Source organism: Lithobates pipiens, unplaced genomic scaffold (genome assembly GCF_037356315.1).
Source record: "Lithobates pipiens isolate NorthernLeopardFrog02 unplaced genomic scaffold, aLitPip1_a1.2 Scaffold_22, whole genome shotgun sequence".
Taxonomy (NCBI): domain Eukaryota; kingdom Metazoa; phylum Chordata; class Amphibia; order Anura; family Ranidae; genus Lithobates; species Lithobates pipiens.
Genome location: NW_027507784.1, coordinates 25,903,804 through 25,931,375, shown reverse-complemented (window position 1 = coordinate 25,931,375; position 27,572 = coordinate 25,903,804). Strand labels below are relative to the sequence as shown.

At 45.5% G+C, this 27,572-nt stretch overlaps 1 protein-coding gene across 2 annotated transcripts; it reads left to right on the top strand.

Moving 5' to 3' along the window:
• Positions 1-818: 818 nt before the first annotated feature.
• On the top strand, positions 819-27,572 carry LOC143923453 (up-regulator of cell proliferation-like). 2 transcript variants are annotated; one of them, XM_077447137.1, is made up of 4 exons: positions 819-905; positions 4,576-4,612; positions 9,656-9,713; positions 22,333-27,572. In XM_077447137.1, exons 3-4 carry the CDS (start codon positions 9,698-9,700, stop codon positions 27,012-27,014), a joined length of 4,698 nt encoding a protein of 1,565 aa, XP_077303263.1. In that variant the 5' UTR covers positions 819-905; positions 4,576-4,612; positions 9,656-9,697; the 3' UTR covers positions 27,015-27,572. The 2 variants fall into 2 exon arrangements, with proteins under 2 accessions (XP_077303263.1, XP_077303264.1); XM_077447138.1 differs by lacking the exon at positions 4,576-4,612 and having other exon boundaries at positions 840-905.

Here is a 27,572-nt window from a genome sequence, read left to right as displayed (position 1 = left end):
TGTTACAATACAGCCTTTAGTTCAATATTTTTTTTTAATCTGAATTTTACGCGATGGATCAGAACGCAATAGTCTAAGTTGGTGAAGTAAAATTAGATCCAGCTCTCAAACTTTGTTGGTCGGACATTCCGATGGAAAAGGTTTCCGACAACATGATCCGATGGGACTTTGTCTGATCATTTGTAGAGAATTGCGATTGGACAAAGTGCCACGCATGCTCAGATCAAATTCCTAGACCAAAGCTATTGGCTACTAGCCTGAACGTAGTCCCGTCGTAACTAAATAACGTCATCACGTTACGAACGATCGGATTTTCCGACAACTTTGTCCGACTGTGTGTATGCAACACCAGTTTCGGACAAAATTTTGTTGTCTGAATGTCCGACCATGTGTACAAGGGCTTACAGGAGAGAATTTCCCTTCCTAGGGGTAGATTTCCTCTCACTTCCTGTTGTCTCCTACCGTTTGTAAGTCAGATGTTTGTAACTAGGGGTCAGTCTTTAGTTGGCTTTTGTTGAGCTGGCATGGTTGGCCACTGTTGGAAAATTTCCAACAGTGTATGGCTAGTTTTAGAATATAACATACTAATGGAGGGTGAGAAGGGAGATGGGGGAGAGCTATGTCAGGTGATAAGGGGATTCCCATGGTTCAAACCATCATTGGTGATTACAGTACTATTTGTACTACAAAAAAACATGAAAGTGCAAAATTCAACCAATAGCTAAAAGTGTTTGCCAACAAAATAGAAGAGTTGGAAGCTTTGGTGCATGAAGAGAACTGTGATTTAATATTTATGAACCTTGGCTTTGTTCACATGATTGGCTTAATTTTATTCTTTCTACGTTCTCTTTCAGAGAGACGCAGGGCAAAAGGAAAAGGCGGCCCTGACGGTCTCTATGTAAGAAGTAAGTATGAAAGATGGAGAGTGTGATGGGGCTGAGGCATTATGGGTGGAACTGCATATGAGTGTGTACTGAAAGTGAAAGCCTAAAACCTGGTACACACGGGCCAAATCTTGGCTGGTATCAGCCGGTTCAACAGAAACCAGCCAACGCGGCCTGCTTCTGTCGAATGGGCATGCTGGAAAACCAGCATCCAATCGGCATCCCATCAGTGATGGCAGGTGTGTTCTGTGGGGGCAGAGGGGTAGTCCTGTCAGAGCACAATAGCCCAGCAGGGAAATCGCTGTACTAACATTGCATAGATTGCATAGTTAGTACAGAGGCTCCTCTCAAGCTCCTCAGTTCTTTTTTGTTTAGCCCGCTGGGTTAAACCCAAAAAAATAAATGATAGCGTGTACCAGGCTTAAAAAAGGAGCTCCACCCCCCAACTAAAAAATACTGCAGCCTCTGACATTTAACCGCTTCCCGACCAGCGCACGACGATTTACGTTGGCAGAATGGCACAGAAATTGGTGTACAGGTATGTCCAATTGTATTTGTCGCCCTGCCATCGCGTGCACACCGCCGGTGGCGCGCGTGTACCGGTCGGGACCCCCATGAGTCTGGTCGCGGGTCCCGTGGACTCGATCACCACGGGGATACCCGCGATCATCTCACGGGGAGGCTGAACGGGGAGATGCTGATGTAAACAGCATCTCCCCGTTCTGCCTAGCAACAAGTGACACTGATCTTTGCTCCATGTGATTGCATGCTCCAATCACAACCTCAATTACTTGCCTGCTCCAATCACAACATCAATCACTTGCGTGCTCCAATCACAACATCAATCACTTGCCTGCTCCAATCACAACATCAATTACTTGCGTGCTCCAATCACAACATCAATCACTTGCCTGCTCCAATTTACTAACATTACTAATTTTGAATACAAGTAATATTTTATGATTCTTTTTATCCGATATTGTGAAATTACCGGTCAAGGTATATATAAAGCCCAATTTATCTTGGTTTGCGTTTTGCATGTTAACTAGTTGGGGATGATACCTCCTATGGCAGTGATGGCGAACCTATGGCACGCGTGCCACAGCTGGCACGCAGAGCCATCTCTGTGGGCACGCGAGAGGGTCCTGGTTCATGGTGGGGAGAACATGGCAGCAAACAGCGGCGAGGTGCAGGAAATTAACTGCACGAGTGAGTGGGTGGCTCCGCAGCCTCCGCACGGAAGGCTACAGACCTGAGAGCACGCAAGGGAGAGAAGCAAGCAGCGACGAGGTGCGGGACACTGTCTGCATGAGTGAGTGGGCAGCCCCTCATTCTCCGCGTGGTAGGCTACAGGCCTGACAGCACGGGAGGAAGAGAAGAGCTTCACTGCTTCATTGTATGGCTGAAGAGGGGCGCAGCATCCCTGGTGCCTTCCGGAGCTTGGACTCCTCAAACCTCCTTCAACAGTGAGGCCCAGAGAACAGACTGACCGTGGGCCCAGAAGACAAGGACAGGTGAGAGGTGCAGGCTGTGAGGGAGCCGCTAGATGGAACAGGGATGGAGACAGGTACAGGGCACAATTATACACTGAATACCTGCAGACAAAGACTGGGGCAGGGAGGCAGAGCAGGGATTGCAGATAAGGACAGAGCTAGAGGTCTCCCTTTCTCTCAGCTATCCTCTTTTTCAGCCCCCGTGTCCCCCTCTTTCTGCTCCCCCTTTCTGTGCCCCCCTCTCTCTGTGTCCCCTTTCTCTCTCTGTCCCCCCTCTCTCTCTCTCTCTGTGCCCTCCCCTTTATCTCTGCCCCATATCTCTCTCTCTCTCTGTGTCTCTCTCTCTCTCTCTCTGTCCCCTCTCTCTCTTTCTCTGTGCCCTCCCCTTTATCTCTGTCCTGTATCTCTCTCTCTGTCCCATCTCTCTCTCTCTCAGCATATCTCACACTCCTGCCCCCCCCCTCGTGTGCCCCCCCTCTGTGTGTGTCCCCTATCTCTATCTGTCCCCCCTCACTCTCTGTCACCTTTCTCTCTCTATGTGTCCTCTCTCTTTATCCCCTCTCTCTTTCACTGTGCCTTCCCCTTTATCTCTGTCTCATATCTCTCTCTCTCTCTCTCTGCCCCCTTTCTCTCTCAGCATCTCTCACACCCCTCCCTCTCTGTCCCCCCTCCCCCTATCTGTGCCCCCATCTCTCTGCCCCCCTCTCTCTCTGCCCCCCCCGTATGTCCCCCCTCTCTGTGTGTGTCCCCTATCTCTATCTATCTGCCCCCCGTCACGCTCTGTCACCTTTCTCTCTCTATGTGTCCTCTCTCTCTCTCACAGCCCCCTTTCTCTCTCTCTCTCTCTTCCAACCCCCTCTCTCTCTTACACACAACCCCCCTCTCTCTCTTACACACACCCCCATCTCTCTCACACACCCCCTCTCTTTTGCTCAGCACCCCTCTCTCGCGAATTGCCGTGTTGGCACTTTACAACACAAAACCAACTTATTTATTTCAGTTTGGGCACTCAGACTCAAAAAGATTCGCCATCACTGTCCTATGGTATTATAATTACACCTACACTGACATCCCACCTCTAACATTGGTACTAACATAATAGTATTATCTCCACCGTTTATAATTAACCACCTCAATACCGGGCACTTCTACCCCCCTTCCTGCCCAGGCCATTTTTCAGCTTTCTGTGCTCTCACACTTTGAATGACAATTGTGTGGTCATACAACACTGTAACCATGTGACATTTTTATCATTGTCTTCATACAAATAGAGCTTTCTTTTGGTGGCATTTAAACACTTCTGTTTTTTTTTTTCCTAAAAAATAAAAATAAAATAAAAAAGACTATTTTGAAGAAAAAGTTTTCTTTGTTCCTGGCAGTAAATTTTGTAAAAAAGTACATTTTCTCCTTCACTTATGGCCACTGATGAGGTGGCACGAATATGTTGCACTGGTGGGCACAGATAGGGGGCACTGATGGGCAGAGAGAGGAGGCACTGGTGGGCAGCAATGATGGTCACTGATGGGCGGCATTGACGGACAGCAGTGATGGGCATTGATAGCCAGCCATGACTGGCATCACTAATTTCCACTGATTGCTGCCTATTGTGGGCAAAGATTGGTACCAATTGCTGTCACTTGTAATCAGATGTCCCCCTGTGAGGAAATGCCGCTGATTGGCTCTCCTCACACTGTCAGTGTGAGGCGGGGAGAGCCTATTACCGGCATCGCCATGTTTACATGTGCCTGACTGTGATTGGACACAGCCCATCACATGGTTAAAGAGCTGCGGCTCTTCACAAAGATCGGAGTCGCGCCATGTCCTAGCAATCTGGCGCGGCTGTGATCACCGCGATGTGTGCCCCCGCGGGCGCACAAGAGCGGTCGTTCTGGGTGGCTGTCATATGACGTCCACCTAGAATGAGAGCCACACCACCCAGCCGTTATTTAACGGTGGGCGGGCGGCAAATGGTTAAAAAGACTTCTTTGCTCTCCAGTCAGTGACTTTGCCTAGGGTGAGATGCCATCAGTCTGCTGCAGGCAGTAGGAAGCATTTCCTCAGACTCCCCTCCCCCAGTGATCAGACTGTACATTGTAATTATATAGCAAGTCACAAGGTGAGAGGCTACAGCAGGTGCTGATCTGTGTTATAGATTTGTGAATACAATTTACCCACAATCCCATGTTTTTCTCACACAGTTAAGAGGGAGAAAGGGAATCTGCTGCTGCTGAAAAGGTACAAGCTAAATCATATATTATTATTTCTATATAAGAGAATAATTTATTATTGATCTATTTACTGCGAAATTACTGGATGGAAGTTATAACTTCAAACTTTGTCTGTTAAGTTTGAGTACACATTTTGAAAATATAGTAAATGACCTTAAAAATATATAATGATTATTTTTATATTACTTACTTATGGAAATTAACCACTTGCCACCCAGGCCAATTCTGACACTTCTCTCCTACATGTAAAAATTATATTTTTGCTAGAAAATTACTCAGAACCCTCAAACATTATATATATTGTTTTAGCGGACACCCTAGGGAATAAAATGGTGGTTGTTTCAACTTTTTGTGTTACACGGCATTTGCGCAGCAATTTTTTTAACCTATTGCCCCCCGCCCACCGTCATATGACGGCGGAGTGGTGCGGCTCTTGTTCTGGGCTGCTGTCATATGACAGAGGCTGATTCACACATGGGATGCGCGCGATCGCGGGCACGCAGCCCTGCTCTATTGGTGACGGCCTTGTCCCCGAGACACACCGCGTCACCGACAGGGGTGAACAGTCATTGGGCATGGCTGTTCACCATGTGATCGGCCGCGATTACGTCACGGCCAATCACAAATGGATATTCCCCGCTTTAGACTGTGCATGCGCGCGATCGGGAGCTCGCAGCATGGTCATGTCGGTGGCGGCGTGTTCCCAGGAACATTGCTCGTCACCAACAAGGGTAAACAGCCAATGACTGGTGGCAGTTTACCAGGTGATCGGCTGTGATCCATTCACAGCTGATCACTAAATGTAAACAAAGACCGGTTACTGGCTGTTACAGACTCTTCTTACACACCATTTCCAGTGTCAGGAGAGAAGAGCCAGGAGCAGTGATTTACTGATCTGTGTATTGTAGTATACTGCACCAACACCACACAGTAACCATGTGTGCACCAACACCACACATTCCTGTCTGCTGCCTAGATAATTGTTATTGTTGCTAAGCACATCCCTGCCTACTGCCTGGACCAATTCTCTCCTCTGGGGACACTACTAAAACCACAGGTAATACTTTTTTTTTACCCTTTCCTCAATAGAATTTATTTTGGAGTGTAATTTTTGGTATGTAAATGCTATGTGTTAGAAATATAAGGGGCTTCTAAAATAATAGTTTATCAGGAAATTCGATGTGTAATTTATACTTTTTGAATGCCTGAAGGTGCTACTTGGATGTTGGGCCTCTATGTGGTCAGGCTGTGTAAAAGTCTCACACATGTGGTATTGCCATACTCGGGAGGAGTAGCAGAATGCATTTTGGTGTGTAATTTTTGCTATGTACATGCTATGTTTTGGAAATATCTTAAAAATTGATAACTTTGTGAAAAAAAAATGCGTTTTTCCTTTTTTTCCACATTTTCCTAAAACGTCTGGAAAAAAATGAACAGTTAGAAAGACTCATTCTGCCTCAGAGATTATACGTTGGGCCGCGTACACACGCGCGGACTGTTCGCCCAACCTTGTTTGTCAAACAGTTTGTCAAACAGTCCGCTCAAAATTTGCATGAGCGAACTTGCCCACACACGAGCGGACTGTTTGAGCGGACTGTTTGCCAAACAGTTCGCTCAACTTTTTAAATGAACGGACTCGCCCACATAAGGCGGAGGCAAGTCCGCCCATTTCGAGCGCGTGTCCAGGTAGGCGGGGCCCGCGAAGGAGACGTCGCGGGCACCGCCGCCTGGAATGAACTTAAAGGGACACCCAACGCCGAAAAAAATCGGCGTGGGGGTTCCCCCAAAGTCCACAACAGACCCTTGTCCGAGCACGCTACCCGGCCGTACCAGGCCGCGTGCCCTCAACATGGGGGGTGCCTTGGGGAAGGAGGGGCCGCGCGGCCCCCCCACCCCAAAGCACCTTGTCCCCATGTTGATGAGGACAAGGGCCTCTTCCCGACAACCCTGGCCGTTGGTTGTCGGGGTCTGCGGGCGGGGGGCTTATCGGAATCCGGGAGCCCCCTTTAAGAAGGGGGCCCCCGGATACCGGCCCCCCACCCTATGTGAATGAGTATGGGGTACAATGTACCCCTACCCATTCACCTGTGAAAAAAAGTACAAAAAAACCACAACACAGAGATAAAATATTTTATTGCACAGCTCCGGGGGTCTTCCATCTTCGGGGGTCTTCTCCGGACTCCTCCGCTATCTTCTTGTAGCTCTTTTAGTAGCGGAGGAGTCCGGCTTTCTTCCTCCCCGCCGCGGCCTCTTCTTCCGACTTCGGGGGTCTTGTCCCCCTCTTCGGTTCTTCTGCCGGGCCACCGCGCCTTCTTATAGCTCTTTTTGAGGCGGTGGCCCGGTCTTCTGTCGCCGCTGTCGCCGCTGTCGCCGCCGCCGTCCGTTCTTCTTCTTCTCCAGGAGATGTTGACACGTCGCTCTCTCCGGCCGGAATGCCAGAGCCGCGCTGTGCTGTCACTTATATAGTGCCAATGGGGCAGTGTCACATGGTATATGTCACATGGGTTGGTCACATGGTATATGTCACATGGTGACCCCGCCCCCTTACGATGTCATAGTCCCCATGTGACATATACCATGTGACCATCCCATGTGACATATACCATGTGACACTGCCCCATTGGCACTATATAAGTGACAGCACAGCGCGGCTCTGGCATTCCGGCCGGAGAGAGCGACGTGTCAACATCTCCTGGAGAAGAAGAAGAACGGACGGCGGCGGCGACAGCGGCGACAGAAGACCGGGCCATCGCCTCAAAAAGAGCTATAAGAAGGCGCGGTGGCCCGGCAGAAGAACCGAAGAGGGGGACAAGACCCCCAAAGTCGGAAGAAGAGGCCGCGGCGGGGAGGAAGAAAGCCGGACTCCTCCGCTACTAAAAGAGCTACAAGAAGATAGCGGAGGAGTCCGGAGAAGACCCCCGAAGACGGAAGACCCCCGGAGCTGTGCAATAAAATATTTTATCTCTGTTGTGGTTTTTTTTGTACTTTTTTTCACAGGTGAATGGGTAGGGGTACATTGTACCCCATACTCATTCACATAGGGTGGGGGGCCGGTAGCCGGGGGCCCCCTTCTTAAAGGGGGCTCCCGGATTCCGATAAGCCCCCCGCCCGCAGACCCCGACAACCAACGGCCAGGGTTGTCGGGAAGAGGCCCTTGTCCTCATCAACATGGGGACAAGGTGCTTTGGGGTGGGGGGGCCGCGCGGCCCCCCCTTCCCCAAGGCACCCCCCATGTTGAGGGCACGCGGCCTGGTACGGCTCAGGAGGGGGGGCGCGCTCGCTCGCCCCCCCTTTCCTGGCCGGCCGGGTAGCGTGCTCGGACAAGGGTCTGTTGTGGACTTTGGGGGAACCCCCACGCCGATTTTTTTCGGCGTTGGGTGTCCCTTTAAGTCCATACCAGGCGGCGGTGCCCGCGAAGTCTCTTTCGCGGGCCCCGCCTACCTGTACACGCGCTCGAAATGGGCGGACTTTTCCGTGCGGGAAAAGTCTGCTCATTTCAAAAGTTGAGCAAACAAGCCTACACACGGGCGGACTGTCCGCTCAAACCAAGTTTCAGCGGACAGTTTTTCAGAATTTCCGAAAAACCTTGTCCGTCCAACTGTCCGCTGAAACTGTCCGCTGAACGCCCACACACGAGCGGACTGTCCGCTGAAACACTGTTCAGCGGACAAAGTTGGGCGAACAGTCCGCCCGTGTGTACGCGGCCTTGGGGTATCTGATTTCCAAAAAGGGGTCATTTTGTGGGATATTTGTACTTTCCTGGCTTGTTAGTGTCTCAAGAAATGAGATACGGTAGGTCTTCAGTACATCAGATGTGATCAATTTTCAATGATTTGCACCATAGCTTGTAGACTCTAATTTTCACAAAAACCAAATAATATACACTAATTGGAAGTTATTTTTACCAAAGATATGTAGCCGTATAAATTTTGGCCAAAATTTATGAAGCAATATTATAAATTTGCTAAATGTTATGACAAAAACAAAGAAAAAGGCATTTTTTCACCAACTTTTCAGTCTTTTATTATTTATAGCACAAAAATAGAGCAACAATTTTGAAAAAAACACATTATTTTTTACTTTTTGTTATAATAAATATCCCCCAAAAATATATAAAAAAAACATTTTTTTCCCTCAGTTTGGGCCGATACGCAAATAAGTGATTATTGATTGGTTTGCGCAAAAGTTATAGCGTTTACAAAATAGGGGATAGTTTTATGGCATTTTTATTAATATTTTTTTTTTTTTACTAGTAATGGCGGCGATCAGCGAGTTTTATTGTGACTGCGGCATTATGGGACCATTGTCATTTATACAGCAATCACTGCTATATAAATGCAGTGATTCCTGTGTAAATGACACTGGCAGTGAAGTGGTTAACCAGCGGGTGGCAGTGTAGGGGTTAAGTGTTCCTAGGGGTGTGTTACTGACTGTGGGGGGGTTGGGCTTTCATTTAGTGAACACTGATCTCTGCTCCAATCACATGGAGCAGAGATCAGCTGTTTACAACGGCATTTCTCCATTCAGCCGCCCCGTGAGACGATCGCGGGTATGCCCGCGGCGATTGAGTCCACGGGACCCGCGACCGGACTCGCGGGGGTCCCGACCGGCATGCGAGCGCACCGCCGGCGGCGTGCTCACGATGGCAGGGCAACATTAAAGATTGGACGTACCTGTACACCAATATGCCTGCCCGTGCCATTCTGCCGACGTACATCAGCGTGCGCCGGTAGTGAACCGGTTAAACATTTTTATAGGTTATATGTTTAGAGTTACATAGGAGCTCTAGTTCTTGAATTATTGCTCTCGCTCCAACGATTGTGGCGAATGTAACCTGTGTATATCTGGCTCTGATACTAGCCAGTTCCTCACCAGCCAATGACTTCACCGCACGTCTCTGATATACAGCAATTTTACCGTTTTGGGTTTAGTAACACTTGAAGACATTGTCATGTATGCACTTATGTGTGGGGTTTGGGCTGCTTTACTCTTCTTTATGTATACACAGAGATTAGCAAAATTAAAAATAACGTGTTTTGTATCCTTTTAGTCTGTGGATGTGGATCACGGAAGATAATCTCACACCTTCCAGATGGCTACACAAGAAGGTATGTTTTGTTCTCAATGTGGGATGAGGTTTCAGGTTTGGGTCTTCCATTGACTGGAGGCCAATCCAGCATGTTGAAGGATCATGCTCCTCGAAAACGAATCTAACAATCTTGTCCCCCAAATTCATTGTAACATTAATGCACTGCAATGGGTCAGCTGACTTAGAAGGGGCCATAATAGGGGCTTTGTTTTGTCCCAGGCCCCTCACTAGAAAAGGGGAGCCGCAGGGCAGCCATTGTGTCTCAACTGGCAGCTGCTGCAGAGAAAACTAACAAACTGCATAGGGAGAGATTAGGGTCCATACCATAATTCTGATTGCAAGCTCTTTGGGCAATATACACTTTTTTTGTCTTTATTATTATTGGTGTTTTTTTTTGTGGCCAATTTGAAGTCAGAGGTTACTTTTGGTTGCTGTTCAGTCCATAGCAAACTGTTTTTTGCAGCAAGGTTCCCCCAACAGCCCCCTAAACCCAACACAGTGGCTAGAGGGGGTTGTACACATGACATGACCATGAAAAAAATTATACCCTGTGTCACATTCATTGCCAGTTCCACCCAGTAGCGGCGCATCCATAAAGCGCACAGCAGTGCTGCCCTCCCTCTCCTGCACCGCTCTATCACCAATAGATAGATTCATTGCATTGCATTTCTTCAGCAGGGACAGGAAAGCTGGTCAGAGTTGATGGGAAGATGGATGTAGCCAAATTCAGCAATCTTAGAAGAAAACCTGTTATGCTGCGTACACATGAGCGGAAATGCTGCTAGAAAAAGTCCGATGTGAGCTTTTGGTCGGAAATTCCGACCGTGTGTATACTCCATCGGACTTTTGCTGGTGGAATTTCCGCCAGCAAAAGATTGAGAGCAGGTTCTCTATTGTTCTGAAGGAAAAAGTTTTCCGATCGTTTGTGGCAATTCCGACGCGCAAAATTCCGATGCATGCTCGGAAACAATTTGACTTCATTTTCTCAGCTCGTCAGCTTGACGGTCGAAAGTTCAGAGAACTTTTGTGTGACCGTGTGTATGCAAGCCAAGCTTGAGTGGAATTCCGTTGGAAAAACCATCCAAGATTTTTCTGATGGAAATTCCGCTCGTGTGTACGGGGCATTAGAGCCTGCAAAAGACTTGAGACTGGGGCGGAGGTTCACCTTCCAGCAGGACAACGACACGAAACATACAGCCTGAGCTACAATGGAATGGTTTAGATCAAAGCATATTCATGTGTTAGAATGACCCAGTCAAAGTCCAGACCTAAATCCAATTGAGAATCTGTGGCAAAACTTGAAAATTACTGTTCAGATGCTCTCCATCCAATCTGACAGAGCTTGAGCTATTTTGCAAAGAAGAATGGGCAAAAATGTTACTCTAGATGTGCAAAGCTGGTAGAGACATCCCCAAAACGACTTGGAGCTGTAATTGCAGCAACTTCTTCAAAGTATTGACTCAGGGGGACGCCATACAAATGTACCCTACACTTTTCACATATTTATTTGTAAAAAAAAAATGAGAAGCATTTATCATTTTTCTTCCACTTCACAATTATGTGCCACTTTGTGTTGGTCATAAAATCCCAAAAAACATTTACGTTTTTAGTTTTGAAGGCACTGTATATACCATAGTTTGTGGACTATATAAAACTTTCCTACAGACTAAATAATATACACCGATTTGGGTAATTTTCACCAAAGAAACGTAGCAGAACACATTTTGAAGAGCAATTATTTATTTTCAAACTTTTATAACAGAAATGAAGAAAAACGTTTCAGTCTTTTTTCCTTTAGTAAAAAAAAAAATTAAAAAGTTATGCTTACCGGTAACATCTTTTCCAGTAGTCTTTCAGGACAGCCACAATGAGAGATAGTCTCCTCCTCTTCCTTAGGAAACACTGCACCATTCCCATAAATTCTCATTTCCCCTGCCAGACCTCCGTTTTTCCAAGATCACCTCCGGCCAGCTGGGGAGACACAAGAACACATTAATAACATACTATCACATATCATTTTCATGCTGCCCGGAGCCTGAAACGTCCCGATCCAGGAAGACAAGATTTAAGGCCTCAAATATGTCTTTTGGAGAGATGTTGGAGATGGTCGACATATTGAACAGGACCGACTATGATGGGAAGTATGGACCTTACCCAAACCCAAATATCAGAAAGGCCAAGATCATGAATAAAGTTGTGAAGAGTCTTCTGAAGAATTTTGGGGTACACCGATCCATGAATCAACTGAGAAAATGCTGGTCAGACCTGAAACTGAGGGAGCACGAGCAGTACCTAAGGATCAAGCGTGTTCTTAAAAAAAAGTAAGTAGTTGTTGTGTGTTCATATGATTATTCTTGCTTGCATACATGCTCCATGTGCTTTGATTTCATGTTGTGCATTTTAAAATGGCCACTTTCAAGGTCATGGTTTCGTTCGTTCACATGAAACTTCGTTCTGCAGGGAAGTATTCCAGCTTAACAAAGTGTCCCCAATAATGTTCTCACCTTGTAACTCGGCCCAAAAACACAATTGTACAACACTTCCAAGCAATGTTTCATATTCCTATTTCTGCCCTCTGTGTGCTAATTAATCTTTGTTTACATTCTCATAGGGGAGAGAAGACTCGGCAAGTATGAAGACACCAGGGACCACACCCCTCCCAAAGAAGGGCAACTTCCAAAAGCAGAAACAGAGGAGCAGGAGCAGGAGGAGGAGGAGAAAGTAGAGATTGTGGAGGTTGGACAAATTGTCACCACAACAGGTGAGTGTCGGAGAACATAGCTTCCGGTAAGCTCATCAATGTATATCACCATATTTGGATTACATGGTGTGTTTGTTTGCTTTGTTTTCTAGGTGATGTGGAAGAAGATTCCCGTTTTACCAGTGAAAGTGCCCAGATCCTGATCGGGGAGATAATGAGGTGCAATAGGGCTTTGGAAATTGTACAACAAAACATCAATGATGTTAAAAATAAAATGAAGAACATCATTGATGTTTTGGGGAGAGTGTTAAAACTAAAAAACTAGATAGGGTTTTATTTTTGCTTTTTAACAAAAAATGTATTTTGCAAAATTTAAAATTTGGAAGATGCACAGTGTGTAAACATGCGCTATCTCCCATCATGGGGGATCAATGTACATGTTTTGTGTAAAGTGTCTGAGATGAAGGGGTTGCAGCCTCAAAGCATGTACATTGATCCCCCATGATGGGAGTTAGCACATGTTGACACACTGTGTGCATCTTCCAAATGTGTATTTTTCAGGGGTCACACCCCATGTGATGAAGGCAATATCAGCCCAGTTTGTACATACTCATGTCTGATATTGTCTTCACTTTTCCAAGTTGAACTTTGTAAGTTCCTGTGTTCTGTATTTTACGGTTTGATACATGCCTGTTTACACAAAAAAAAAAACAAGTAAAAAAAAATATGATTAAACTCTGTTTTGGATAGACAAAATCTCTTGGTTTGTTGTAAAAACCTTTAATAAACACACATATGAATGTGCTTGTATTAAAAAGTTGAATTCTCAACAATGTGTGGCTTCCTTTTTCATTGGGCATAAAATGTATTTGTAGTCAAATTTGAGTTTGTGCTGAGAAGGAGTGTGATTTACTAAAGGTAACTGCACTTTGCACTCCAAGTGCAGTTTCAGGTGTACTTTTTGCAGTGCACTTCTAGTGCATAGTGGATGTGCCTTTAGTAAAAAGCACCCACAGTGATGTGTAAATTTGGACAATCATGCCATTTTCCTGCCATGGTACTGAAAATGAGCACGATTTTGATCAGTAATGCACTACATACATTAGTTACCAAAAAGAAGGTGTGTGTGTAGCAGACCCACAACATAATAAGATTATCTGAAGAAAAGACTGTCCCCTCATCTCGCTCTGAACTTGGGTTTGCACTGTTGGTGAAAAAGGCACAACTTTAATAAAACTGGCAAAGTGGGAGGCCACAGTCTGCCATTCCTGTGGCGTTGAAGGACACTGTGTAGTGACACAAGAACAAAAACTAGTAATTTGACAAATCAAAATTGCATGCAGATTAGACACCCACATTTTTTGACAAAATTAGTATAACATTTTTTTAACGAGTATTTAAAGCTTAAAGTATAAGGTCCCCTTATGAGAGTCCTAACCCCCCCCCCCCCATCCCCCCCATCTGATGGGCCCTTGCTAATAAATGAGGGGGGATGTTTAGTAGTGATGGCCCAATGGTTCGCAGTAGTTTTGCGGCAAATTTCAGCTGTTCGCGGTCCGCCCGTTCGGCGGACTATTGGCGCCGTTCGCCCGGCGGACTTCCGCGTTTACTGTGTAAAAGAACTTTGACCTATGATGACACATCCATCATGGGGTACATGACAGCCAATTGAGACATTACAGCACATGGACACTTGGACATTCCCCCTAACCTATAAATACACCCAATCCGGCGGCCATTTTACATTATTTCTTCTGTCACTATAGGGAGAGGTTGCTGTGTGGAGCAGGGAGAGATTACAGTGACCCAAATCGCTAGCTATTTGGTACACAAAAGTTCTTTTCAGGACTGGTATAGGTGTTAGGTGTAGTTCAGGATAGGCAGTGCTGTGCTAGTGATTGTTGCAGCAGCCTAAGTGTCTTTTGTCAGTTTAGAGAAAGGGACAGGACGGTGTGTGCTGCAGGGAGAGTCAGTTTAATCATTAGCTGTTACTATCAGGTCCACAAAAGTGCTATTCCAGTAACCAGTTATTGTTCCAGTAGCCTCTGTTTTGTCAGTTTATATAGGGACAGGCAGGAAGCAGTGTGTCAGGCAGTGAGGGTCAGTTTAATCAGTAGCTGTTACTATTAGTTCCACAAAGGTTCTTTTCAGGACTGGTATCAGTGGTATGGTAATAGGCTTGTACATGTATAATATTCTTTCTTCCAAATATAGAAAGAATATTATACTTGACTGCTGCCCTTCTGCTGCAGTCTGCTAATCATTCACAACCCACTTGTTCCACAAAGCTCCTTATAAGGACTGTTAACTTGGTCTGTCTAGGGTGCTACAGTACATAAGGTTGAGTGAGGTACAGTCTGCCATTCTATAAGGACTGGTATCGGTCCGCAATACATAGGGTTGAGGTACACTACTGCTGACCGCTGCCCTATACTGCAGCAGTCCTTCCTCGGTATAGGGACTGACGTACAGTCTGCTAATCACTCACACACAACCTACTTGGTCCACAAAAGTCCTTATAAGGACTGGTAAGGTATAGGGTACTACAGTACATAGGGTTGAGTGAGGTACAGTCTGCCATTCTATAAGGAATGGTATCGGTTCACAATACATAGGGTTGAGGTGCACTACTGCTGACCGCTGCCCTATACTGCAGCAGTCCTTCATCAGTATAGGGACTGAGAGTTTTGTCACAGGGTCATTTTAAAAATGACAGGCAGAGGAAGAGGCAGGCCCTTCCGCAGGGGTGGTAGGAGTAGGGCATGAGCAACAGGCTTGAGCCAAAGTGGGAAGTTACAGAAGGTGCGTTCAATTACTTTAAAGGACGCACCAGACTTGGTTGAGTGGCTCGCTCAGCCTTACTCTTCTGCACCCTCCTCATCCTCTCGATCTGCACCCTCTTCTTCACTCTCTGCTATGTGCACCCCCAAAGACACTACCACCAACAACACCACCACCACCACCACCACTACCACATACCTTCCGCTTGAGTCACAGGAATTATTTTCCGATCCATATCAAGAGGACATTTCTAATGCGCAGCCACTCTTGGTATTGGATCAGGAAGAGGAGGTAGCAACAACCGTTACTCAGCAGTCTGACGACAGTACCCAGATCAGCCCAAGGAGGAGGTTGGTCCCCGGTGTTACTGCCTACTCCGAGATCTCTACTTATAGAGGTGGGGAAGGTGACATTGATGATGACATGTCTAGTGATGTCACGTGGGTGCCCACAAGAGAGGAAGAGGAGCGGAGTTCAGAGGGAGATATGGACCAGCAGATAGGGAGGAGAAGCAGGAATAACTTACATTGCACAGGAGGGACAAAGCAGACTGCAAATGTATCAGGAGCGAGTCATCGACCATGTACGGTCACATCTGGTGCTCCCAGGACACCGACACATGGCTCCGCAGTGTGGGCTTTTTTTAACATGTCCGCTGCTGACAATAGCGTTGCCATCTGCAATCTTTGCAGTCAATGCATTAGTCGTGGTAAGCCCAACACTCACCTAGGGACAACCGCCTTAAGAAGGCACATGAGCAGCCATCACCGAGCCCAGTGGGAGCAACAGAACACACAAAGCCACACTGCAGGCTCTCACCGTCCAGCCTCGTCTTCTACTTCTCCTTCTCCTCTCTCCTCACAATTGTTCTCCACTCCACCTTCCATCACGCCAAGCTCACGTTTTTCTGCAAAAAGGCAGGCTTCCGTGGGCCTAATGTTCGAGCGTAAAAAAATTATGACGCCAGATAACCCTCTTGCCGGCTAGCTTGTCAGAACTCATAGCCCGCCAACTACTGCCATATAAACTGGTGGACTCGGAGGCCTTTCGCAAATTTGTGGCCATTGGAACACCACAATGGAAGGTCCCAGGAAGGAAGTATTTCTCAGAGAAGGGCATCCCAGAGCTATATGGCCATGTTCAGCGGCAAGTGAATGTATCTCTGGCACACAGTGTCGGTGCCAAGATACATCTGACCACAGACACGTGGTCTAGCAAACATGGGCAGGGAAGGTATATCACTTTTACTGCCCACTGGGTGAACCTTCTGACGGCCGTCAAGCATCTAACCCGTGGCACCCATGTAGATTTGGTTTTACCGCCACGGATTGCATGCAGGTCTTACTCTTCTTCTCCTCCTCCTCCTCCTACTCCATCTTCCTCCCTCTCCTCCTCAGCTGACTCCTCCTTTTCCACTGCTAGCGCCTCTTCCGCTGCGCCGCCCAAGCTCCCTAGAACCTATTCGACATGCCAGGTGAGACGTTGCCATGCCGTGCTGCGTCTGTTGTGCCTGGAAGCCAAGAGCCACACTGGCCCGGCACTACTTTCAGCTTTGCGTTCACAGGCAGATCAGTGGCTAACACCCCTCAATTTTACAGTTGGTAAAGTGGAGTGTGACAACGGTGCCAATCTGCTTAGCGCATTGAAACAGGGCAAAATCACGCACATGCCATGCATGGCACACGTCTTAAACTTGGTCTCGGCCCATTTCAGAAGATTTTACACAGCCATGGCTCGCCTTGCTGACATTCAGCGGCGACACAATCTGCCGGTCAGACGCCTTATTTGCGATTGCCCGACACGATGGAACTCAACCTTCTATATGCTTGACAGGCAAGTCCTTATAAGGACTGGTAAGGTATAGGGTACTACAGTACATAGGGTTGAGTGAGGTACAGTCTGCCATTCTATAAGGAATGGTATCGGTCCACAATACATAGGGTTGAGGTGCACTACTGCTGACCGCTGCCCTATACTGCAGCAGTCCTTCATCAGTATAGGGACTGAGAGTTTTGTCACAGGGTCATTTAAAAATGACAGGCAGAGGAAGAGGCAGGCCCTTCCGCAGGGGTGGTAGGAGTAGGGCATGAGCAACAGGCTTGAGCCAAAGTGGGAAGTTGCAGAAGGTGCGTTCAATTACTTTAAAGGACGCACCAGACTTGGTTGAGTGGCTCGCTCAGCCTTACTCTTCTGCACCCTCCTCATCCTCTCGATCTGCACCCTCTTCTTCACTCTCTGCTATGTGCACCCCCAAAGACACTACCACTAACAACACCACCACCACCACCACCACTACCACATACCTTCCGCTTGAGTCACAGGAATTATTTTCCGATCCATATCAAGAGGACATTTCTGATGCGCAGCCACTCTTGGTATTGGATCAGGAAGAGGAGGTAGCAACAACCGTTACTCAGCAGTCTGACGACAGTACCCAGATCAGCCCAAGGAGGAGGTTGGTCCCCGGTGTTACTGCCTACTCCGAGATCTCTACTTATAGAGGTGGGGAAGGTGACATTGATGATGACATGTCTAGTGATGTCACGTGGGTGCCCACAAGAGAGGAAGAGGAGCGGAGTTCAGAGGGAGATATGGACCAGCAGATAGGGAGGAGAAGCAGGAATAACTTACATTGCACAGGAGGGACAAAGCAGACTGCAAATGTATCAGGAGCGAGTCATCGACCATGTACGGTCACATCTGGTGCTCCCAGGACACCGACACATGGCTCCGCAGTGTGGGCTTTTTTTAACATGTCCGCTGCTGACAATAGCGTTGCCATCTGCAATCTTTGCAGTCAATGCATTAGTCGTGGTAAGCCCAACACTCACCTAGGGACGACTGCCTTAAGAAGGCACATGAGCAGCCATCACCGAGCCCAGTGGGAGCAACAGAACACACAAAGCCACACTGCAGGCTCTCACCGTCCAGCCTCGTCTTCTACTTCTCCTTCTCCTCTCTCCTCACAATTGTTCTCCACTCCACCTTCCATCACGCCAAGCTCACGTTTTTCTGCAAAAAGGCAGGCTTCCGTGGGCCTAATGTTCGAGCGTAAAAAAATTATGACGCCAGATAACCCTCTTGCCGGCTAGCTTGTCAGAACTCATAGCCCGCCAACTACTGCCATATAAACTGGTGGACTCGGAGGCCTTTCGCAAATTTGTGGCCATTGGAACACCACAATGGAAGGTCCCAGGAAGGAAGTATTTCTCAGAGAAGGGCATCCCAGAGCTATATGGCCATGTTCAGCGGCAAGTGAATGTATCTCTGGCACACAGTGTCGGTGCCAAGATACATCTGACCACAGACACGTGGTCTAGCAAACATGGGCAGGGAAGGTATATCACTTTTACTGCCCACTGGGTGAACCTTCTGACGGCCGTCAAGCATCTAACCCGTGGCACCCATGTAGATTTGGTTTTACCGCCACGGATTGCATGCAGGTCTTACTCTTCTTCTCCTCCTCCTCCTCCTACTCCATCTTCCTCCCTCTCCTCCTCAGCTGACTCCTCCTTTTCCACTGCTAGCGCCTCTTCCGCTGCACCGCCCAAGCTCCCTAGAACCTATTCGACATGCCAGGTGAGACGTTGCCATGCCGTGCTGCGTCTGTTGTGCCTGGAAGCCAAGAGCCACACTGGCCCGGCACTACTTTCAGCTTTGCGTTCACAGGCAGATCAGTGGCTAACACCCCTCAATTTTACAGTTGGTAAAGTGGAGTGTGACAACGGTGCCAATCTGCTTAGCGCATTGAAACAGGGCAAAATAACGCACATGCCATGCATGGCACACGTCTTAAACTTGGTCTCGGCCCATTTCAGAAGATCTTACACGGCCATGGCTCGCCTTGCTGACATTCAGCGGCGACACAATCTGCCGGTCAGACGCCTTATTTGCGATTGCCCGACACGATGGAACTCAACCTTTTATATGCTTGACAGGCTGCTCCAGCAGAAACGTGCAGTTAACGTCTACCTGTATGAACTCTGCGGCAGAACTGGTTCTGGGAAGCTGGGGTTTTTTTCACCGCGCCAGTGGCTGCTCATGCGCTGCGCATGCAGACTTCTGCGCCCATTTGAGGAGATCACAAAACTGGTCAGTCGCAGCCATGGCGCCATCAGTGACATGGTACCTTATGCCTTCTTTATGGAGTGTGCATTGCGTCGTGTCATTGATCAAGCTGTGGAGGAGCAGGAGCGGGAAGATGAGGAAGTCGCAATGCTGGATGAATTCCCAGGGGGGGCTACTCTATCTGAGACAAGTCAACAACAGGAGTCTGAAGAGGAGACAGAGGAAGATGGTGCTGGGGCGGATGAGGAGGAGCAAGAAGAGCATGCTTTAAACCTTTCTGGGATCCCTGTTGTGCGTGGATGGGGAGAGGAGAATGAAGAGGACGACATTATCCTGGATGATGAGCAGGAGCCAGGCCACCACACCGCTTCCACTTTAGTGCAAATGGGGGCCTTCATGCTCCAGTGTTTTAATAGGGACCCCCGTATAAAAAGCATAAGGGTCAAGAACCAGTACTGGGTGGCAACGTACTTAGACCCCCGGTACAAACACAAAATGGCGGAAATGTTACCGTCGTCACAGAGGACTGTCAGAATGCAGCACTTCCAGGCCTTGCTTCGAGAAATGCTGCATTCTGCTTTTGCGTGCGCTGGCAGAGGAGCAATTCCCACTCCCAGAGAAGGAGTTGCGGGTACCAATCCAACAGCGCCTGCAAGAAGAGGCCGGTTTGAAGATGTGTTGGTGACTTCGGATATGAGGTCATTCTTTCAGCCCACCCATCGACAGGTGTCATCCAGATCCAGCATCAGGGAATGCCTAGACCATTAGGTGTCCGACTACATTGGGTTAACGGCCGATGTGGACGCTCTGAGGAGTGATGAACCCCTGGACTACTGGGTGGGCAGGCTTGACCTCTGGCCAGAGCTTGCCCAATTTGCAATTGAACTGTTGGCTTGCCCCTCATCCAGTGTCCTGTCCGAAAGGACGTTCAGCACAGCAGGGGGGATCGTGACCGATAAGCGTACTCGCCTAGCTCACGACAGTGTTAACTACCTCACATTTCTAAAAATGAATGAGGCATGGATCTCGGAGGAATTCAACACATGTGACCAGTAGACCATGTATATGTCAATAAACAATTTTTTTAATCAAGCACACAGACCTTATTTCTTCATTTGGCTCACTTCCTTGTCCCAAAAAAGCACACCGTACTATATGCCCCTACCCTCCTCTTTGAAGAGGTTGAGCGGTGTCATATTTCTACTGGGGCTGCTTATGAGGGGATCACACCATCACTGTGCTGTGCTGACTTCCTCCTGGGGGTTCTTATTATGAGGGGATCACACCATCCCTGTCCTGTGCCGAGTTTCTCCTGGGCTTGCTTATTATGAGGGGATCACACCATCCCTGTGCTGTACTGATTTCCTCCTGGGCCTGCTTATTATGAGGGGATCACACCATCCCTGTGCTGTGCTGACTTCCTCCTGGGGCTGCTTACGGTGCTGCTGTCAGTGCTGTATATCACGGTGCTGGTGTGAGTGCTTAATGTCACGCTGATGATGTCAGTGCTCTCTATCACGGTGCTGCTGTCAGTGCTGTATATCACCGTGCTGATGTCAGTGCTGTATTTCACGGTGCTGATGTCAGTGCTGTATGTCACGCTTCTGATGTCAGTGCTCTCTATCACGGTGTTGCTGTCAATGCTGTATGTCACAGTGCTGGTGTTAATGCTTTATGTCACGCTGCTGATGTCAGTGCCCTCTATCACGGTGCTGTTGTCAGATGCCTCTATCACGGTGCAGGTGTCATTGCTGTATGTAACGCTGCTGGTGATCATCTCCTGCACCCTCTTCTTTGCCTACCCTGGTCCCTGACCTTCCGTCTCCTCCATTGCCTTCATGTGCTCCACAGTCCTGAATTGTCAGAACAATTTCCCATATAAAAAAAGAATGCTTGTAGTTGTCGATCCTAAATTCACCTCATACATGTGTTATGTCGTTGGCCATGTGGTGAGACTATGTTTGCCCAGCTAATAATTATCTTGTGGCTGCAAATTTGACCTAAAGGTTTGCAAAGTTCGCCTCCCATTGAAGTCAAACGTTCGGTTTCGCAAACGGTCGAGCTAGTTCGCAGTCCGCGTTCGCGAAACGTCCCGTCGGAAGTTCGTCCATCACTATCCGTGATCACAAACTGCACCAAAAGCTTATGCCCAAGACGAGACACACCGGCTACTGTGGAGTGAGCTTGGCATTGTTAGGTAGCCATGACAATGCATTTCAGGAGAATTTCTACTTTTTTATGTCCTGAATGGAAATGCACCTGTCAACGCAACCGCAAACTAAAATTAAAGCAAAACACCCCAAAAACAGTAACGCACAAAAGAGCAGAAAAAAGGGTTTATTATCCAAGAGCTAGTAATTCAACTTGTTTCTGAAACAGATAGTAGTCCTAGTAAGATATTTTTGTTTAAATAAAAAAGGGGTGTTGACCACCACTGAAATTAGTAAGTGCTAGTTCACACCAGACGCAGTTCCATGTGCTTTTTTTCTGCACAAAATGCATGCACAGTGTTTTCCATGTATTCCAATGGCTCTAGTTCACATCATGCAGTCAGTTTCCGGTTCGTTTCTGCACCGAAAACTGACCAGAAACTGACTGCATGGTGTGAACTAAAGCCATTGAAATACATGGAAAACACTGTGCATGCATTTTTAGTGCAGAAAAAAAGTGCACGGAACTGAACGGAACTGCATCTCGTGTGAACTGGCCCTAATAGTAAAACCCAGTTTGCTAACTGACCCCTATTTGCTCCCTATCCTTTTCCTACAGCAGCTTCAATACAGTGACACAATGGCTGCCATAAGCCCCCTTTTATAGTGAGGGGGGCTGGCTTATCAAATTCCCCACATTTTTGGCTGCTCTGAGCCTGCTACCTGTGGTTTATGTATGGTAAATTATGATTTTAAAATGCCATGGTGTACATGGACAACATTTGCCAGGATTCCTGAATTCCGACCCTTGAGTTTGAATCCATGGCTGGATAAATCCAAACCTTATCTCAAGACCTAACCTAAAATATTTTAAAACAAAATCAATGTAATATAACGATGATGTATTAATTGTACTTGTTGCTTATTTCTGTTTATAGAGTCGAAGGCTTTTACTAATCTCCTTGGACTGTTGAATATGGAGAAGTATATTTCTAACAAGCTGACTTTGGGGGATATTCTACAAATCTCTGCAGAGAACAATAAAGACAATAAACCCCAGAAGATAGAAGATGTACCCTGGTGTACTCTGAAGAAGATCATGGCTCTGGACAGTACAGCAAGGAACACTCTACATGACACCGATGCTGGAAAAGAAAATGATCCATTTGAAGCTATATTTGAGGATACACAAAGTTCAAGTTCCGTCCACCCCATTGATGTTCTCTGTGTTCTCCTCCATTGTTCAGACAGTATTCTGCAGCAGGAGATTATGAGCAAAATGGCCATGTGTCAGTTTGCTGTCCCTCTGCTGCTCCCTGCTGGTGACGGGTCACATTGTACCTTCATGCTGTGGGCAATGAGAGATATTGTGAAAAAGTGGAGACCTCAGTCACTAGCTGACAGCAAAGGGTTCAGAGAGGAAAATGTGGTGAATATTCCCATGCCAGTAATTTCTTTTGTAAGATTGGGGAAAACCAAGCTGTCCAAATCCAAAACTCTGAATCTAGTTCTTAATCCAGCCCAGCAGCAATGCAACTTCTTCATACATGGTGATATGGAAGGAGGAAACCTTGAGAGAAAAATATCTGAAGGACTTGTGGAAATGTCCTGGTATTTTCCCTCTGGTACATCTGATATTTTTCCAGAAGCCTTTGCAGTGGCCAACCTACGTGGAGACCTGGAGACCAACTGGGACCAGTTCACATTTCTGAGTGAAATCTCATCAGCTGTGTTTATATTTATGGAGACAATCAATGAGCGAGAATTCCAACTGTTATCAACATGCAGTCAGAGTGACACCAAATTTTACTTTGTTGCTACTCCTAGTCCGGGCAAAGATATAGAGAAAGAGACAATACGCATTCTTAAGAATCTATTACCAGTATTAAGAAGTGATAAGGAACATGTTGTCTTGAAAGGCAAGTCAGAGAATGATGCAGATATCATAAAAAAAATCCAACCAAAACTTCTAAATATTTTAAATAAATGCTCCAAAAATGTAATACTAGGAGATCTCCCTAAATTTTTAAGTAAACATGATGTCGTGGTGGATGAAGATACAAATGAATGCCAAAAAGCAAAAGACCTTGCCAATAAAATCACTAGAGAAATCCATGATTTAGCGCAGTATAAAAAGCAAACAATGAAATTACAAGGAGATCTCTGGAAGCAATTGTCCAAAATAGAAAAAGAACTTTGCAGAATGAAAAATCAAGGAGAGGAGAATTCAGAAACATATCGGGCTGATCTTCTAACTAAATGCAATAACCTGCGCTCAGAGCAATATAAACACCAAACTCCAAAAGGTATGCAGATGTTTATGGATGCTCTTACTGATTTGTCTCAGAAAGAAAGACAATATTTTCTAAAATGGATGAAATTTAAGCTTGATGCAATTGCAAGACATAATCTGACTAAACTTCAAATTGCATATAAGGAGAAATGTACCAACACCGCACATAGAAAAGAACTTCAGGACTTAGATCAGAAACTTTCAGATAGCTCTTTAGGGATAGAACACTTTCTACGTGAACTGGGTCAGTTCTATGAAGCTGAAAGCTCTATGACAAAACAAAAACAAATTAAGAGGCATCAAAATAAGTTTTTTAAACTTCCAGGAATAGCAGCTGATCTTCTGTTAGATGGATTTCCTTTGGAGCTTATTGATGGAGATGCTTCCAACATCCCCCTGCAATGGATAACAGACGTGTTGACTGAGTTGGACATCAGAACAAGAAGACAATGTAGATTGAGAGTGATAACAGTGCTGGGAGTGCAGAGTACAGGTAAATCCACCCTTCTCAACACCATGTTTGGTCTGCAGTTCCCAGTGGCCAGTGGAAGATGCACTCGTGGAGCTTTCATGACTCTTCTAAGGGTAAAAGAGAACTTTCAGGAAAAGCTGGGCTGTCACTTCATCCTGGTTATTGACACTGAGGGTCTAAAAGCTCCAGAGTTGGCCTCACTGGAGGGCAGCTATGAACATGACAATGAACTGGCCACACTAGTGGTTGGGCTGAGTGATATCACCATAATCAATATGGCCATGGAAAACACAACAGAAATGAAGGATATTTTACAGATTGTGGTCCATGCTTTTCTTAGAATGAAAGAAATTGGGAAAAAACACAACTGCCAGTTTGTACACCAAAATGTCAGCGATGTATCTGCTCATGATAACAACATGAGAGACACAAAGAAACTTCTGGAACAGCTGAATGAAATGACAAAAGTGGCCGCCAAAATGGAGAAAAAAAATGAGATTTCAGCTTTCACTGATGTGATCAACTATGATATTAAGAAGGACAATCGGTACATTCCTGGCTTGTGGCAGGGAGACCCACCAATGGCTCCAGTAAATTATGGCTACAGCTTAAATGTGCTTGGGCTTAAAATGTATTTGTTTGAAATTTTGGATTGTGAGGAATCTATTAACAAACCATCCAGCATCCCTGATTTTATTGCTTGGATAGAAAGTTTATGGCAATCTGTGAAACACGAGAAATTCATCTTCAATTTTAGAAACAGCCTGGTGGCCAAAGCCTACAATAAATTGTCTACACAATATTCCCTATGGGAATGGGATTTCTGTAAAAAAATTCTCCACTGGGTGATCAGCACGGAAAATGACATTAGAAATCAATCTGGAGAAACATATGAAATCAATAGACATGAGCTGCAGAATATTCTTCTGGAGGAAGAAAATAAGATGACTGAATCACTAGAAAAATATTTTGAAAACTCTGAAAATGCTAATCTCATAGAACGATACAGAGGAGAATTCAAATTAAGTATACAGAGCCTGAGAAAAGAACTCGAAAGAAACGCTCTTAGCAAGTGTCATGAGGCTGTGTCTATCCAGAAAGGGAAAATACAAATCCAGAACATTGAGAGGAAATCCCAGGCATTCATTGAAGATGAAATAACACATCTCCTGCAAAGATATAGACAGAATAATCATGAAGTAAGTGAAGAAGAAATGAAAGAAGAATTTGAGTTGATGTGGAAGAAGACGTTATCAGATTTGCAGTTGGAAGAACTTAAGAGATATAATGTGGATCATTCTCTTCTTCACCTTCTCAAAAATGACATGAGCAATAAAGGACCTGAGATAAATAGAGCATTAATTGAAGTTAAAGTTTTACATCAATATGTAAAGAAAGGTGTCAGCTTTTGTATAGATGATAAAAAGCACTTTGATCACTCCATTAAATCTGTTTTAAGCAACATAATATTTAAGCAAGAACATATTAATAAGGTTAGCGATCTTGCTTCTTTAATAATTCAGATCAGTGATGAGTATATAAATGAGAAGATGTCTTCCAGTGATGATTACAATGAAATGTTCTCTAAGGAATTGCTATACAAGATCAATAATATACTAAATGATAAAAAGGTGAAAAAGCTTAACTTTAATAAACAGTTTGAGCTGGATATCAAACTTTTCATTTTTGGAAAAGCCTCTCAGGCCTTCCAGAAGTTACATAACAAGTTTATCCATGACAATGACCCTAAACTTTGCTTAGAAAAGCTAAAGCCTCAATACCTGTCTACGTTTCTCAGTATTTTCCACGAAAAAGATGAAAGTCAAAGCAGAGCTAGCCAGTTTTGTGAACTGTGCCTGAAACCAGCAATAATAGATCATGTTTTCAAACATCTTGGGCAAAAAATGGTGGATGAGATTCTAAACGATTGTGAAAATGTGACATTTAGCAGCCGAAGTTTTTTCCAGTGTACTATATTAGAGGAGCTTGTAGAAGACATGTCATTCCAAAGGTATGTTGAATACATCAGTTCATATGGGAGCTTCACAAAAAAGTGGATTTTAACTTACATCACAAACAAATATCGCCGAGCATCAACTTTACAGACATTGCAGGGACCTATTTTGTCATCCATTGATAAGAAAATAAAAAACACTCTTAAAAATGAAAGATGTCTGAAGGAAAACTCTGTGTCAGGTTTTTTGGAGAAGTTCTGTGAATTGCTAAAAACTGATTTGGTGATTTCACAGAAAGAGATGAAAGTTGTCACATTTCACAATTTGGTGAGTGTTCAGCAATTCTCTTCAGAAATTGAACACTTCCTCACAGGGACACAACAACAAATCCTATCAGAATTTAGATCCTTTGATATAGAGTATGTTCTTACCAGGGTCACAGTGAAGCCTCTGGATGAATTGTTCAGGAAGGTGGTTGGATGTGGCAAGCAGTGTCCATTCTGTAAAGTCCCCTGTGAGGCTGGAGGGAGCGATCATATGAATCACGCAGCTTCTGTTCACAGACCAAAAGGATTGGGACAATACCGTTTTGTGAAAAATGAGAAATTAGTCATTGATATCTGTTCTACTGCTGTGGTATCTAGCACACGTTTTAGAAACACAGACACTGAAATGAAATGGCATCCCTATAAAGAGTATCGTACATATTATCCAGATTGGACAATTCAGCCTGATGCCAGCATTGAGTCCTCAGATTACTGGAAGTTCATCTTTGTAAAATTTAATCAGGAGTTCGCAAAAGAGTATGTAGCACAACCGGCTGAATTGCCGGAAATTTGGAAGAAAATCACCAGAGAGCAAGCACTTCAAAGCCTGAAAAAAGTCTTTAATGTGAATTGACCACCCTATAGTGATCCATATTAAAGCGTTCATTAAAAAACTGCTTATCAAAGGGGACAAATGGGGATTCAAAAAAATATGTTTACTGCCCAAAAGGTCTTCTGTTTAAATAGTAACATACCAACCAAAATGTCATACTGTGTAAGAAATCTAAGAAGATCTTGTTGGGACAATATTGGAGTTATCATCTGTAAAGGAATTTATATGCCTCTACAACATTTACAATAAGATCAATGGTATACACTTTTCTTGCTGCACTTTATCTATATATTAGCCTGTTATAAAAACCATTACAGTTATGCCTACTCCTTTATCCGGGATGAATTCATATAGAGCCTCTCTATTTCAATATTTACTGGGACTTTTGTTGTATTGAACTTGAGTTTTGTTGATTAGAGTTGATTTATCGAGAGGTTGTTTACTTGCATTGTAATTGCTGTAATTGATAATGTCTGCTACAAGTTTATTATAACTGGTATATGTCATGAGGCCCCTTTGATAAATCTAACTTTTTGATTTAGTAGAAAAAATTAAAGTCGATTAAAGTCTATGTACAAA